The sequence below is a fragment of the Danio rerio genome, chromosome 22 (assembly GCF_052040795.2).
Source record: "Danio rerio strain M-AB ecotype USA chromosome 22, GRCz13ab, whole genome shotgun sequence".
Taxonomy (NCBI): Eukaryota; Metazoa; Chordata; class Actinopteri; order Cypriniformes; family Danionidae; genus Danio; species Danio rerio.
Window position 1 is genome coordinate 5,330,773 of NC_141042.1, and position 14,228 is coordinate 5,345,000.

The 14,228-nt window shown below is 40.4% G+C and overlaps 2 protein-coding genes across 4 annotated transcripts in view; both read right to left on the reverse strand.

Annotated features, from left to right (window-relative positions):
- Positions 1-20: 20 nt before the first annotated feature.
- Positions 21-9,184, reverse strand: si:ch73-256j6.2. 3 transcript variants are annotated; one of them, XM_087303522.1, is made up of 7 exons: positions 9,027-9,183; positions 4,977-5,288; positions 3,877-4,170; positions 3,651-3,735; positions 3,430-3,560; positions 582-881; positions 23-492 (listed from the first exon to the last, which is right to left on the reverse strand). In XM_087303522.1, the coding sequence occupies exons 1-7, from the start codon at positions 9,076-9,078 to the stop codon at positions 341-343; spliced, it is 1,326 nt and encodes a 441-aa protein (XP_087159648.1). In that variant the 5' UTR covers positions 9,079-9,183; the 3' UTR covers positions 23-340. The 3 variants fall into 3 exon arrangements, with proteins under 3 accessions (XP_087159646.1, XP_087159647.1, XP_087159648.1); XM_087303520.1 differs by having other exon boundaries at positions 21-492; positions 3,430-3,735; positions 9,027-9,184; XM_087303521.1 differs by having other exon boundaries at positions 21-492; positions 3,430-3,735; positions 8,825-9,090.
- A 1,011-nt stretch (positions 9,185-10,195) lies between these two features.
- The window catches only part of LOC137489037 (uncharacterized), a 5,711-nt gene continuing 1,678 nt past the window's right edge, over positions 10,196-14,228 (reverse strand). The window contains exons 3-6 of the mRNA XM_087303514.1: positions 11,738-12,064; positions 11,264-11,563; positions 10,741-11,037; positions 10,196-10,651 (exon numbers count right to left, since the gene is read on the reverse strand). Of these exons, the coding sequence (XP_087159640.1) occupies positions 10,500-10,651; positions 10,741-11,037; positions 11,264-11,563; positions 11,738-12,064 (1,076 nt within the window). The 3' untranslated portion in view covers positions 10,196-10,499. The remainder of the gene's footprint in view (positions 10,652-10,740; positions 11,038-11,263; positions 11,564-11,737; positions 12,065-14,228) is intronic.

Genomic DNA, 14,228 nt, shown 5'->3' on the forward strand with positions numbered 1-14,228 from the left:
TAAAACAAGACGAGACTCTTGAACTGAAGAAAGAGACAATTTTATTAATACAGATGCAAATACATCTGGCAAATATATGATATTATAAACAAAACATCCAAACTAGATCTGGACAATAATAACACTACAAAACACAAACATTAAAGATTGCATTGTACATAAAAACTTTACACTTAAAGCTGTGAACTGAGCATAATGAAAGCAAAGCTTTGTATTTTAAGTCTGCTGCTGTATGTATGTCAAACCCTCACATGAGCTGCATCAAAACCATCAGGTTCATCTAAAATCTTCAAAATAAATGAAGCTGAAATGACTGAAAGCAGTTCTCTGACATCATCATTCAGGTTTGTGATGTGTGAATATGTGCTTGATCTTGTTCAGCTCTTCTGGATCTGATGTCATAAAGCACAATAATGACAGTAGCCACGCCCACCAGAGCAGAGAGGACCAATCGGATCGCAGCTTCAGTAGGACCACAGCAGTGAACAGAGCCTGAGGAACAAACACATCAAACTGAGCTCAGATCAGTCAATAAAGCTTCATATCAGCACTGCCATCCACTAATATCAGCTCTGCTGTACCTGAACATGTGGGACAGAGTTGACTGATGTCCAGATGTTGAGTCTGGTTGCTGATGGTGTTGTTGATCACACAGCTGTAGGTGTTTTTCTCCTGATATTCCACCTCCAGAGGTAGAGAGAGACTGATGCTGTGATCAGACACACTGATGCTGGACAATAAACTGTTTCCTTTGTACCAGGAGAGACTCACAGCGCTCACATTCACCACTGAACACAGCACTGAACAATACTGCACTGATGAAGATGAGGATGAAGGACATTGAGAAGAGTTGAGGATGAGAACAGGAACAGGCAGAGGAGCTGAAAACACCAGAGAATAAAGAGAAATCAAGAGACTGAAGTAGACAAGACCCATCCACAGTAGAGCATTGAACAACATCTACAAGCCCAAATCAGAAAAGGTTAGGACAGTATGAAAAAAGCCTAAAGTAAAAAAATATGTAAATTAAAGAAGTAGTGATTCCTAAATTATTTTCAGTTGTATCTCATTGCAGGCAATACAACAAACATCATTTAATGCGTTCCTAATGACTTTTATTGTTTGTTTGCATTTCGCAATGTAAATATGTATTCCAGTTTTGTTTCTTCGCGCTGAGCGGAGCTCTCAGTAAGGGACCGTCGGAAAAGTGCTTCTTTTTTCCATTTTTTTTTTTTTTGCTCCGCTCAGCACGAGCTCTCTCAGCTAAACACATATTGCGAGGGCTTAAATGGAGCAGTGGTCATAATATCGAGCGGGGAAAAAAAAGAAAAAGACAACTGTGAAACATAACCAGCTTTTTCTTTTTGTAGGAAACACACTTTAGATCTTTTTAGGGTAGGCTAAATGTGTCAGGATTATCGAAAAGAAAACCAACTTAACCGCGCTAAGTTAGCAATACTTTGGTGATTCGTGTTTGTGTTTAAACAGACAAATACACCTAAAAATATGTAAACATGTCTGTCCTGCCTGTTTTATTTTAAACACAGCTAATTTTCTCTTCAGGCACGTGCAAAAGTGCCCTTCCAAATGATCTGAAGTGCCTCCGCGACAATATGCTAATCAATAAATAGCTATAGTGCTATCTGTTAGTTTTAACGTCAGCAAATGTTATGGGAGGGCATTGATGTTACAGAAAATGTATGTAACTACCCCCATCATTCCTCCCTCAAGCAAATGTGTAAATATTAAGGGTGTCACGATCCTCCAAATCCTCGATTCGATTACATTTTCGATTCTAAAGGCAGGATTCGATTCGATTTTCGATTATGAATAATTAATTAATTAATGACCAATTAATTATTTGTAGCCTACCGTTTAAACTACCTGACCTGCATGGTCTTTGTTTTACCCATAAACAAATCATACAGTAAATGAATAAAGGCAGGATACACACATAATTACCACCTGTCAATCACTTTTTCTGCGGGACTCGTGAATAGGCAGTGATCTGTGTCGTTATAATGGCGTCGGTAAAAAAGACGCACAACCAACAGGAACCAGCCAACAGTATCTGAGGTGTTCGCTAAAATGACCAAGTACAAGTGAGTGAAAGATTGAAGCAGTCCTCTGACTGCCTGGACTTGCTGTCTCGAGTGTCTGTGTGGTCATGTGATGTGCATTTTCAGAGGTAGAGAGGAAGGAGGGCTGCTCAGAAATGCTACACGCCACTGTGGATGTCAAATCCTTGTCGTTCTAAAATGCCATTTAAAAACAAAGACAGTGTAAACAGGGCCTGAGTGTGAACTTTTCGCGAGCGGATTTGCAACGGGGGCGGGCGGAGGATCGCGATGCCGGTGTTGTCTATCGGACGAACCGTACGTAATACGTACATAGTAGAGCTTGCAAAACTGTGTTTTTTTGTCGACAACACGAACGTTGTCAACATAACTCACTGGAAATCCAAAATGCTTACACACCAGCGACTTCATTGAAAGAGGAGAGGGTTTAAGCTCTGTCGACGGGTCTCCTGCTTCTGCAGTTTAACAAGCCAAGCTGACGTGACATGGGGGCATGGCAGCATCGACGATTCTATTTTTTGATTCGATAATCGAAATTGAGCATAAATTTCGATCGATTTCGATTAAAAATCAAAATCGTGACACCCCTAGTAAATATTAAATCTATTTAGCAAAAACGTTAATTGCATTGGCATATTTATCTGAAGTTTTCCCAGCTTGTAGTAGTCGATCAAAATGCTATTTAGTTTTATGACTTTACACTAGCAATGGAATTTACTGCGATGTGACTGGGCGCCACCTGAAATCTTGCGTAGGGTGCCAAATTGGTTAGGGCCGGGCCTGGACTCTACTGCAATCACGCCAACTTCTGGGCCTGCTCTCTTTGTATCTCCCTTACTGTGTCTCTTCTTCTACCTCTGGTAACTTTACTTTTACATTTAAGCTGGGTACAATTTATATCATATGTTTCATCATTTCATATTTTATCATTTTATTTTGTAATTAATTCAGTTGCAACCATAGAGAATTATTGTCATTGTGAATTACTTTTGATTTAACATCAACACTTAATTGCAATACAATACAATCACATAATATCAATGCTCTCCCATTTATAGCAATTAATACTGCCCTTATTTACGTTTTTGGTATAAGATTGCGGAAGAATGGTTTGACTAGAAATGTACAGTTTTTACCATCATAACTGATAACTTTTTAGTCATTCGGCAGAACTACAGTTCAAACCACTGTAGTTTAAAACCCATTGCTACAAAATAAAAGTCAAAGTGAATTTGGAAATCACTGTTTATTCTCATTTTCCATACTGTCCCAATGATTTCTGATATATCAATAAAATCGTAAAACACACACAAAAAAAGAAAAACAGTGAGTAAACACATTTGTAACTCACCATAGACAGTCAGACGGAAAGTAATAAAAAGATGGCTGGTCTTAAGTAGGTATTTCCCAGCATGCTCAACAGTGGTGTTTGTGATGGTCAGAGATCCAGTTTTGTTGTCCAGTTTCAAGCTGTCTCTGAATCTCCCATCAAGAACATCATCAAATATAACGACGTCACTTTCCCTGTTAATGCTTTCAGCTATTGGAAAGTTTTCATTAGAAAACAACCACTGAACCTCATCATCATCCATCATTTGAGTAAAACCGGAGTTCAGAGTGACCGAAAACTCTGTTTTCACAAACACTTTTTTCTCTCCTGGATCACCAAACACAGAGCAGAAGCAAACTATGATTAGTAGGGACAGATGGGTTATAAATATACCATACCATCATTTGATGGTTTACAAAAATAAACATTTGAAAAGATTACAAAATAAATCAGATGAAATAAACACACCAACAACAATAAGATGAACAGTGTTGATTTCGCTGTTGGTCTGTAGTTTATAAACTCCAGCATGTTCAGATGTGATGTATGTAATGGTCAGAGATCCCGTTTTCTTGTCCAGTTTCAGTCTGTCTCTGAATCTTCTATCAAGAACATCATCAAATACAGAGAATCTGTTTGCGGTTACATTGATTTCTGCAATTAAAGTGTCCTTAAACCTCCACTGAATCCCATTGTCATTTTTCAGTACAGTAAAACCAGATTTTAGGGTGACTGAATCTCCCATTGTCATTTCCATTTCATCTACATCACAAGACACAAAGAGAACAAATATCAACACTGAAAAAATAATTTTAAAGTGTGAATGTTCCATTTAATATGAATATAATAAAACAGGAGGAGAACCGACACACAATAAACAGCATTTCAAGAGTTCACACTTAGCTGATGATTGATAATAAAGCTAGTTTGGCGTGCTGTCCCGGGAGAGAGCCCTGAGCTTATAAGATCCTCGAGCCCTGGGCTCCCTCCCGTTGCAAGGCGAGAGGGGAGTTTGAGCTTAGGTAGATCTCGATGACTCCCCTTCTTGCTTGTTGTAGCTAAGTGTCAGATTTGGATGCTGAAAGGTGTACTCAGAGTTTAGCTAAAGTATTTGGATTAATTGTTTAGAGTGTTTGTTTTTGAACTGTGGGAGGAAACCGGTGGACCTGGGGAAAACCCACGCGACCACGGGGAGAACTAGCAAACTCCACACAGAAATGCCGTCTGGTTTGGAAAGGAATTAAACCAGGGGCATTCTTGCTGTGAGGCAAAAGCGCTAATCGCTGGCCATTGTGACACCCATTTGAAAGGAGGGAAAGTAGGGTTGGGTGGGGGGGGGGGGTTTCTTCAAGACAAAGATATTGAGATGAGAAAAGTCTGGTTATTTATAGTGAGTTAAGGATCGTCTGATAGGATAATCAGTCATTAGCTAAAGTTGGAACAGCTGTGAACAATCATAAGCACGTGATCCTCTCGAAATTTGTTTATAAATAAACTTCACTTGTTGTGGATTAATATTGTACTTAGTGATTAAAAAATAAAATAGGTGAAACAAATATTCAACTCACCAGAGACTTCAACAATGACCATCGTGCTCATCTGATTGATCTGTAGTTCATAATCTCCACCATGTTTATTTCTGATGTTTGTGATGGTCAGAGATCCAGTTTTATTGTCCAGTTTCAGTCTGTCTCTGAATCTCCCATCAAGAACATCATCAAACACAGAGAATCTGTTAGCCGTTACGTTGATTTCTGCGATTGCATTATTGTCTTCATATCCAAACCGCCACTGAATCTGATCCTCATCCTTTATTTCTGTGAGATTAGAGCTCAGAGTTACTGAATCTCCCACCGTCACAAAATAAACGTCATCCCCACCTGCAGAACAGAGACGTGTGATTAAGGTTCAATCACAGTTCTATTTTACACCGCCTACCCCCACTACTTCACCTACCCCTTGGCCTTTAAAACAGATTGTTAAGGAGTAGGAGTGGAAATACCCACTTAAGTATTGTGACACAACTACTTGTCAGGATATATGGAGACCCAAGCGCAAGGGAGAAGATTAAAGGAATATTTATTAAACAGAACCAAATCCACAATTCTGCTCTCCTTGGCAGTAAGTAACAGTCATTCAAAAAATATAGAAACACAGGCAGTCTGTAAACGACCCTCCTCTGGGTGGTGGTGGACTGATCAAACAAAAGAGATCCTCTTGGTATAACAGTAGTAAGTTAGGACAGACCTCAGGAAGCCAAGCAGATGAGACCTTACTCGAGTGTGGACTGGGCAGAGCAGAGGTGAGCCAGAGCACAGATAACAGGATCAAACGTGGTGAAATAGACAATGCAAGACTTGACGAGACGTAGTGCAAAGTGCGAAACTATCTTGAACAGGGTACCGGTAACTCACGCAACAGTAGAACACAGAATCAATTAACAAGCACAGAACGAGGGAGAAGGAAAGACTAAATAGCTACAATAATCAGGGAGAACAGGTGAGAGGGATGGGGAAGGGGAAACAAGCTAATTGATAACAGGTGAAACTGCATACAAATGATAATACACAAGAGGGAGACAGAGAAGTCACAAAAAACCCCGACACTACTATACATATGTAATAACGTCGTCACCGGCACAGGTTTAGAGATCCATGGAGCGGGCATTTATATTTAGTTCATAAATAAACCATATATGCAATGTAAAGCACTGTGTTAGCATTTACGCTAATCATCTGTAGGCTTTGACTAAACTGGAGCACTAAGACCAATGATTGCCTTGTAAAACAAAAAGCGCACATCAACAAGCATAGCATCTTTCACATACAGTTAGGACAATTCCAAGGGCCCATACATTTAGGGGGCCCCAGAGACATAATCAAGGGTCCGCGCATTCAGCTTTTCTTTGTGAAGAGTGCGCTGGACTGTGAAACGATGTACAATGACATTATTAGCAGCAAGATAATCCTGGAGGTGGTCTGTGGTTTGTCCTTGGCCATTCTAACCATTCTTTGCCTTTTCCTTTCTGATATTTTTCTTAGTCTAACACAGGAGTCACCATCCCTGTTCCTGGAGGGCCGATGCCCTACAGAGTTTAACTCCAACTTTAATCAAACACACCTGAACAAGCTAATCAAGCTCTTACTAGGTATACTAGAAACATCCAGGCAGGCGTGTTGAGGTATGTTGGAGATAAACCCTGCAGGGACACCGGCCCTCCAGGACCGAGATTGGTGACCCATGGTCTAGCACATCTTTCCTTCACAAGAACGGTTCCTTCCATTTTCTTACTATATTTCTGACTGTGGAGATGGAGACTTTAAACCTTTGTGGCTATTTGCATCCTTCTCCTAATTCATGTTGATGAATTATCCTAGTTTTTAAGTCATTAGGAAGTTCTTTTGCGGTTCCCATGGTGCTACTTTCAGGTTCACAATATGGAGAAGTACAACTAGCAATCAGCTATCTTTAATATCCTTTCTTATCATTGGTTGAACCTGTTTTAGGATTGTTAAGGTTCACTGAATCACTCAAATCAATTTGTGCTATGATTTTGATATACAAGTAGTAATAACCTGCTAGACATTCCTGACTGCTGCATCTCCTCCAGTGCACCTTTGGGTCAGCTGCAGGGTCATCAGCTGGTTCTGGTGAACATTGTTCACCGATGTTTCGCCCCCTACCCAGTACACCACCCATTGGAGGGGCAGTAGCTTGAGGGGACATCTCCCCGCCACCCCCTGCAGCTAGCCTTAATGGGGTACCACAGTCTTGTACCTCCTCCATAGCCACATCCAGTACCTTGCCTTCTCTGTCTCCTTAACCAGCTCCTTAATAGCTCCCCTCAGACTTATCCCAGATGCTTCGGTAGCGCTGAGAATATGAGTTACTGACTTCCCAACAAATCCTCTGCACCTGACTTCTATGAGATGTACTATCGCCGTCCCACCCTTGACTCTACATTTCGCTGCTAAGTCTAAGTACTTGTGTCGCTTGAAGTCATGCGCCGCTACCATTCCCTCCTCCCACAGCACAGTCAGCTCAATCACCAGAACCTTCTTAGCCGTTGCTGACCAAGCACTGCATCTGGTCTTAGGCCGTACTCACACTAGGTGCAGTTGCCTCGAACCGGGCCAAAGCATGCTTGTTCCCCCTCCCGTCTACCCCGACAGCCCGCACTCACACCACAAATGGGCCTCGGCACGCTTACGTCATCGATGCTGCACTGTTCAGTGAGCAGCGCTCTCAACTCAGCAGCACAGTGGAGATTTCTCTAGTTATATCGCTTCAGTTGTTTGATATGCAGTGACATGCAGTCAAATATTTCGCCAAACAGTCCTTAGGGATGCGGTGACATGTTTCGCCGAACAGATCCGCCACTTTTGGCGCTCATAAACAATCATAAAGCCCTCGTGCTGCAGAAATGAGGAGCTCTGCTGAAGGTGCAGCTATCGTGCAGTGAGGAGTTTGCATCGTTAATAAACTACGGCTGTTTGTGTTCACTGAACAGCGAGAACGATTAATAAATCCATATGAAACAGCCCCTTAAAAGTCACGTCTCGATTTCAGTTTCGGGCTTTGACGCGTTTTGCACTCACACAAGCGTACCACGCCACAGCCCAAGTGAACCGGGCCAGGGCTGGCCAAGTGAACTGTGCTTGAGCCCGGTTCAGCGCGCACACACTTCTCAAACGATCTGGGAAATGGGCCTTGGCACGGTAAGGATTCTAAATCCGCTTCATTCGCTCTTCAAATTCACTTTAAAACAGACGCGGATTCATGTGATGGGCAGGGCTTCTGTCTGCCCGGTGACTCAAGCTTCATAGCTAAATAGCTAACATGGATTTTATGAAGAAAATAACAGTGTTAATGTGCTTTATGGAGACTGAAAAACAGCGTTGATACGTTTAGGGTCCTGTATGAGTCCACTGCATCCTTTCAGAGGTGCATCCAGCTCTGTGAGCTCATAAACTCCTCCAGAAACTGAACCTGGATGACTGAGACTTTCAGCGGTGCTTCTGACTGAGCCAAGCCCAGTTTGATGACTTGTTGTCGGTGTCGCCTGGAGGATTTGCCCCGGGAGACCATCAACAGGTTCTACGTCACAATCACGCCCCCACAAGAGCAAGCTTCTGATTGGCGCGAATGTCCGCTGAAGTTCAGATTTTTGAACTCGAGAGATTCACGCAAAACCTTCATTAATCGCGTCAAACGCGCAAATGCTCAATTCGCCTTGCGTGTATCGCGCTATTCGCACCGCGCAATTTGCATCATTCGCACACAACGCGCCGCAGGATGTCTATTCGCGTGTTTGCATTGGCTTAACATGTAAATCACTGGTGTCTGGTGTGAACGCAGCATAACAGAGCGATCAATAATATTGGAAAAATTTGTCAGCTCAAATGACAAAACTTACACAATGTGTAGATTAGTAACTGCATCGTTGTGCTGATTCTGAACAAAACTCTAATTTGCAGAACATACGCAGAGAAAACTTTCAAGTTAAAAATCACCACTCAAACCAATAATGTGGCTGTTTAGTGTTTTATAAACACAATTTTTATAAAAAAAAAAAACACTAAATCTGTTGTTGAGAATTTAAGAGATTAAAAACTCACCAACCAGACGCCACAAAATGAGCAAAACTAATTTGAGAAACATTTTCTTCATCAGTTCACTGATAACTCCAATGATTAAAGACTCTTAAAATGTGTGAAAACACTCTGAACTGAGATATTTATCTGCTTGCATGTCAACCCTCCTCTAACCAGTTTCCGCTCTATCGTTGTAACATCATGTGAATTTGCAATTTCTGCTGAACTGTCATTTTCTCAGGAATTCTGATACACCGACCACAAAAAAAAAAAAAAACTGAAGCTGTTAATCAACAATTACATCCAACTCAGTGGTGGAAAGAGTACTGAAAAGTATCATTACTTGCCTAAAAATTTAGCTGCGAATAGAGTTGACGTATCTGTTGTGAATATTACTCAAAGTACGAGTAAAAAGTAGCCCTTTCAAAAGTACTCAAGAGTAGTGGGTAGCCCATTTGTTGCATGTGCAGACCCAGGAAAATTGAAACCCCCGGCCACAAAAACTCTAGAAAGAAACAGAAGACAAACACTGTAGCAGATCCCAGTTGAATCAAGTTGCGAAGACGCTGTGCGCTGAAGTATGAGGGAAAGTTAGTGTTATTCTCACTACCCAAAGATTAGGCTGCAAAGAGTCAGTGGTTGAAGATTATTTCTGCAAAAATACCTCAGCATTATAGCCCCAGCCTTGTGCTGTGTTCCTGTCATTTTTCTGACGAGTGCTTTAGCAATCTACGCGCTTGCATTGGGGGATTCGTCGGCCGTTTGTTAAAGGAAGAATCAGGAGGCATGGCTAGTGATGTATGGGACTTTGTCAGAGCTTGACAGGAACTTTACAGTACACAGTTCATGGATCAGTTCCTTACTCCATTTCACAAGTGTAAGTAACTTAAGAGCAATTTAAATGGTTGCCTCCTCGTTTTTCTCACTATCTTCCGTGACCCCCCCCCCCCCCCACCATCCGTCTTCACTTTGCTCCCCATCTATCCCTCCACATACATATTAAAAAACCTCCCATAATGTAAATAAGTTGTCATTTGTTAAGAATATGTCCGTAACTCAATTTGACAAAAATGGCAGATAGAACCTTATAAATCTAAAGTGATGACTCAACATAAATGGAGTAAGTTGCTCTGGTGAACTTTTTTTATTCCTTTAGAGGGCGCTCGATAATGAAAAAAAAAAAGATCCCCTTAAACTTTAGAGTGAGAAAACTTTATTGATAAAGACAGCAAATACATCTGACAAATGCACAGTGTCTTATTTTGGAGGAATAAAGCATTCAAATGGATCTGCACAATAATACCATTACAAAAATTACCTTGTTTGTGAAACATATTAAATAAAGCTTATTGTATTTTAAGTAGACTATTTTGACAAACGTTCACGCTTAATATTTTTTTATAAAGCACAAGGCTGCATCAGAACCATCAGGTTCATCTAAAATCTTCAAAATAAATGAAGCTGAAATGACTGAGAGCAGTTCTCTGACATCATCATTCAGGTTTGTGATGCGTGAATATGTGCTTGATCTTGTTCAGCTCTTCTGGATCTGATGTCATAAAGCACAATAATGACAGTAGCCACGCCCACCAGAACAGAGAGGACCAATCGGATCGCAGCTTCAGTAGGACCACAGCAGTGAACAGAGCCTGAGGAACAAACACATCAAACTGAGCTCAGATCAGTCAATAAAGCTTCATATAAGCACTGCCATCCACTAATATCAGCTCTGCTGTACCTGAACATGTGGGACAGAGTTGACTGATGTCCAGATGTTGAGTCTGGTTGCTGATGGTGTTGTTGATCACACAGCTGTAGGTGTTTTTCTCCTGATATTCCACCTCCAGAGGTAGAGAGAGACTGATGCTGAGATCAGACACACTGATGCTGGACAATAAACTGTTTCCTTTGTACCAGGAGAGACTCACAGCGCTCACATTCACCACTGAACACAGCACTGAACAATACTGCACTGATGAAGATGAGGAGGAAGGACATTGAGAAGAGTTGAGGATGAGGACAGGAACAGGCAGAGCTGAAAACACCAGAGAATAAAGAGAAATGAGGAGAAATCAAGAGACCGAAGTAGACAAGACCCATCCACAGTAGAGCATTGAACAACATCTAATCTAGAGTCTGAACAGCATTTGAGTTTAATCTGGATTTAAAGATGAAACAATAAAACAACATTTAAATGATCAGACATTAGTGTAGATCTGTTTCTGAATAAATATAACCTGTGAAACCAATATTAAACTCACCGAGAGTGAGAATGAAAGTCATTTTTCTCTCATAGTTGAACCAAAGTTTATAATCTCCAGCATGTTCAGTTCTGATGTCTGTGATGGTCAGAGATCCAGTTTTATTGTCCAGTTTCAGTCTGTCTCTGAATCTCCCATCAAGGACATCATCAAATACAGAGAATCTGTATTTAAGGATTTCAGCAATTAAAGTGTCTTCATTTCCAAACTTCCACTGAATCCAATCATTCTTCAGTTCAGTAAAACCAGAGTTTAAAGTGACTGAATCCCCCTCTGTCACAGACGGGACTGAAGTTTCATCTGCATCAATGTTCAGACACACAGACACCATTTTATCACAGAAAGAAACTATAATTAATGATTGCTCACTAAAGTCAATAGTTTGTTAGAAATTAATAATAATAAAATTACAGAAAATACACAATAGAAGCAAACTGACATTTACCTGTTTTACTGAAACCAATATTTACTCACCGGAAACACTGAGAGAAAAATCAATCCTCGTCTGGTGGATCCGTAGTTCATAACGACCAGCATGTTCAGTTGTGATGTCTGTGATGGTCAGAGATCCAGTTTTATCGTCCAGTTTCAGTCTGTCTCTGAATCTCCCATCAAAAACATCTTCGAATACAGTGATGCTGTTGTTACGTTTATTGATTTCAGCTATTAAATTGATCTGTTTACTATCAAACTTCCAGTGAATCAAATCATTATCCAGAATTTCGACAAAAGAAGTGTTCAGAGTGACAGATTTCCCTTTCTGTGCCATCACTGTCACTGTATGTCTAAAGCGATTGGTACCTGAAGAAAAGAAAACATTTTTATTAAAGAGCATATTCACTACCTCTGACTTTGTTCTCTGTTCTATAATTGTATCCAGATTTTTATATCAACAAATATAATTAGGAACAATGACAATTTCTGTGTTTTTTTCCATTAGATTGCTCTGTTTGAATGGCCGTGGCCGATTGTAGACTTGTAGATTGTAGAAGTGGGCGTGAATCTTCTATAGAGGCGGAGCTTATCCACCTATAGGCGAATTACCAGTTTCAGGATGCGCGCTAGTGATCGGAAGTTCGGATCATTTTACTGACTCGGATCTTTGAGTCTCGTTCATCAAGATGAACGAATCTTTTTTTCGTGTCATTTCGTTCATTTGGTTCAATTTGCCAAAATATTATTAAAATGTTACGAATTGCTTCCAAACACATCTACAGCTAGCCCAAAAGGTTGATCACACGACAAATAAGTCCTAAATAGAATACTATAAGGAGAAAATAATCATTCAATGTTTACCTGCTCTTTTGTCTATGAAGGTATTGTTGTCTCTTTGCTCAGCTCACCTCTTCATGTCTTCAAATGACAGTGGTTCGTTCACGTTACACTAACAGTCACATATAATCTTAACCAATGTACACAGTCTGAGCCGATAGGAGCCATGATAATTAGTTCACCTTTCGAGTCTTCTGGTTCTTGAGTCGTTCATTCATCACGTGACAGAATGACTCAAACCCGAGGTCTCGAGAGTTGAACGAATCAATTCTTTTTCTGGCTCTAAACGCATTTGATTGGCCCGTGAGGAACGAATGACTCAAACCCTGAGAGGACTCGTAGTTTCCGAGTCATATTGAAGATTCGTTCAAAATGAGTGAATCGTTCAAGAACGACCCATCACTAATGTGCGCGCATTGAGGTTGCAGAAAAAAAAACAGGAGCACTAGCATTTACTGCGAGGGAATGACATCCGATGCGGTGCAGAGTTTATTGTTGTATTAGAGATAAGTTATATCAATTACATATTATATATATATATATTATTTACATAACGCTCTCAGTGTATTATAACAGCTTGTCACCCAGTGATAAGCACAGTTATTCGATAAAATTAACGTTAAAGTGAGCGGCGTTCGTCTGACAGGTTCATTTGTGATAGCACCCTCCCAATGGATATTGGATAAGATGACATGGCCAAGCATCCAGCCCTAAATATACAACTCTCATCTCATTAAAACTCCATGTGATTTTACAAGGGAGAAGGCCTACAAGTCTTTTGGATGCTAGCAGTTTTATTCTGTGTGATCATGTTCAAGAAATAATGTTCCATAATTACCAGATTCAAAACTTGTAGTGCTAAAAAGGTTCTGCCTAGCAAAAGCCAAGGAAAGCAGACGGAACTGGGTAATCACCAACAAGCAAAACAACTGCATTCTGACAGCGAACTGCACCTGTACGGCAGGGTATGTGGATGTATATTTTTTACATTTCATTCTAAGCATTCTCCGCAGTTTAATTCACCATATTTAACTGTTTTTGCGGAAATCATTACTGCAATCAAAAACGAGTGATGTGTTTGATTGACATGATATGAAATGAGAACTGCAGAGTCGAGCATTTTTAATTAGGTCCTCATTCCATTCAGCTCTTTGATGGCTGTTAGCCAAAGTCCTCTGCCGTTGGCATTAAAAGTAGTGTGGTGTACGGTAAAATTTAGTTTTCTTTTTTTTTTCAGATTTTGCCATCCTACCACACAACTTGATCTGTTTGCTATTACAACAAGTCTTTTTTTGCAACCGGTGTGCGCGGTGTCATGTGACGTTTGGCATCATGTGTGATGTAGGTTGGTAATTCCCCTATTACATCATAGAGTTCATAAAGTAGAACATTCTATAACCTGTTGTTTTGTCAGCCTGCCTTTAATATGAGCTATTTTAAATGAATAACTACATTTCTAAATGTTTTCATAACCATAAGACCTCTTATGCTGTGTTCATACCAAAATTAAAGATTAGCATAATGTAGATTAAATACAAAGTCAACGTGAACAAAGCTGAATTTCCACAGAGTCATGGAAATGATGTGGAATGCACAAAAAATTTAATTTGAAATTAAAATTCACAAGGCAAAACATATCCTACAAGTTATCTAGAGCAGTGTTTCTCAACCACCTTCCTGGAGGACCACCAAC

Bases quoted from the DNA above. Each gene is read 5' to 3' on its own strand.
- si:ch73-256j6.2 (XM_087303520.1), bottom strand. From the start codon at position 9,078: ATGAAGAAAATGTTTCTCAAATTAGTTTTGCTCATTTTGTGGCGTCTG. The intron at 3,736-3,876 runs GTGTGTTTATTT...TTGGTGATCCAG, and splicing joins TGTTCATCTTATTGTTGTTG to GAGAGAAAAAAGTGTTTGTG. The intron at 493-581 runs GTACAGCAGAGC...TTTGTTCCTCAG, and splicing joins ACTCTGTCCCACATGTTCAG to GCTCTGTTCACTGCTGTGGT.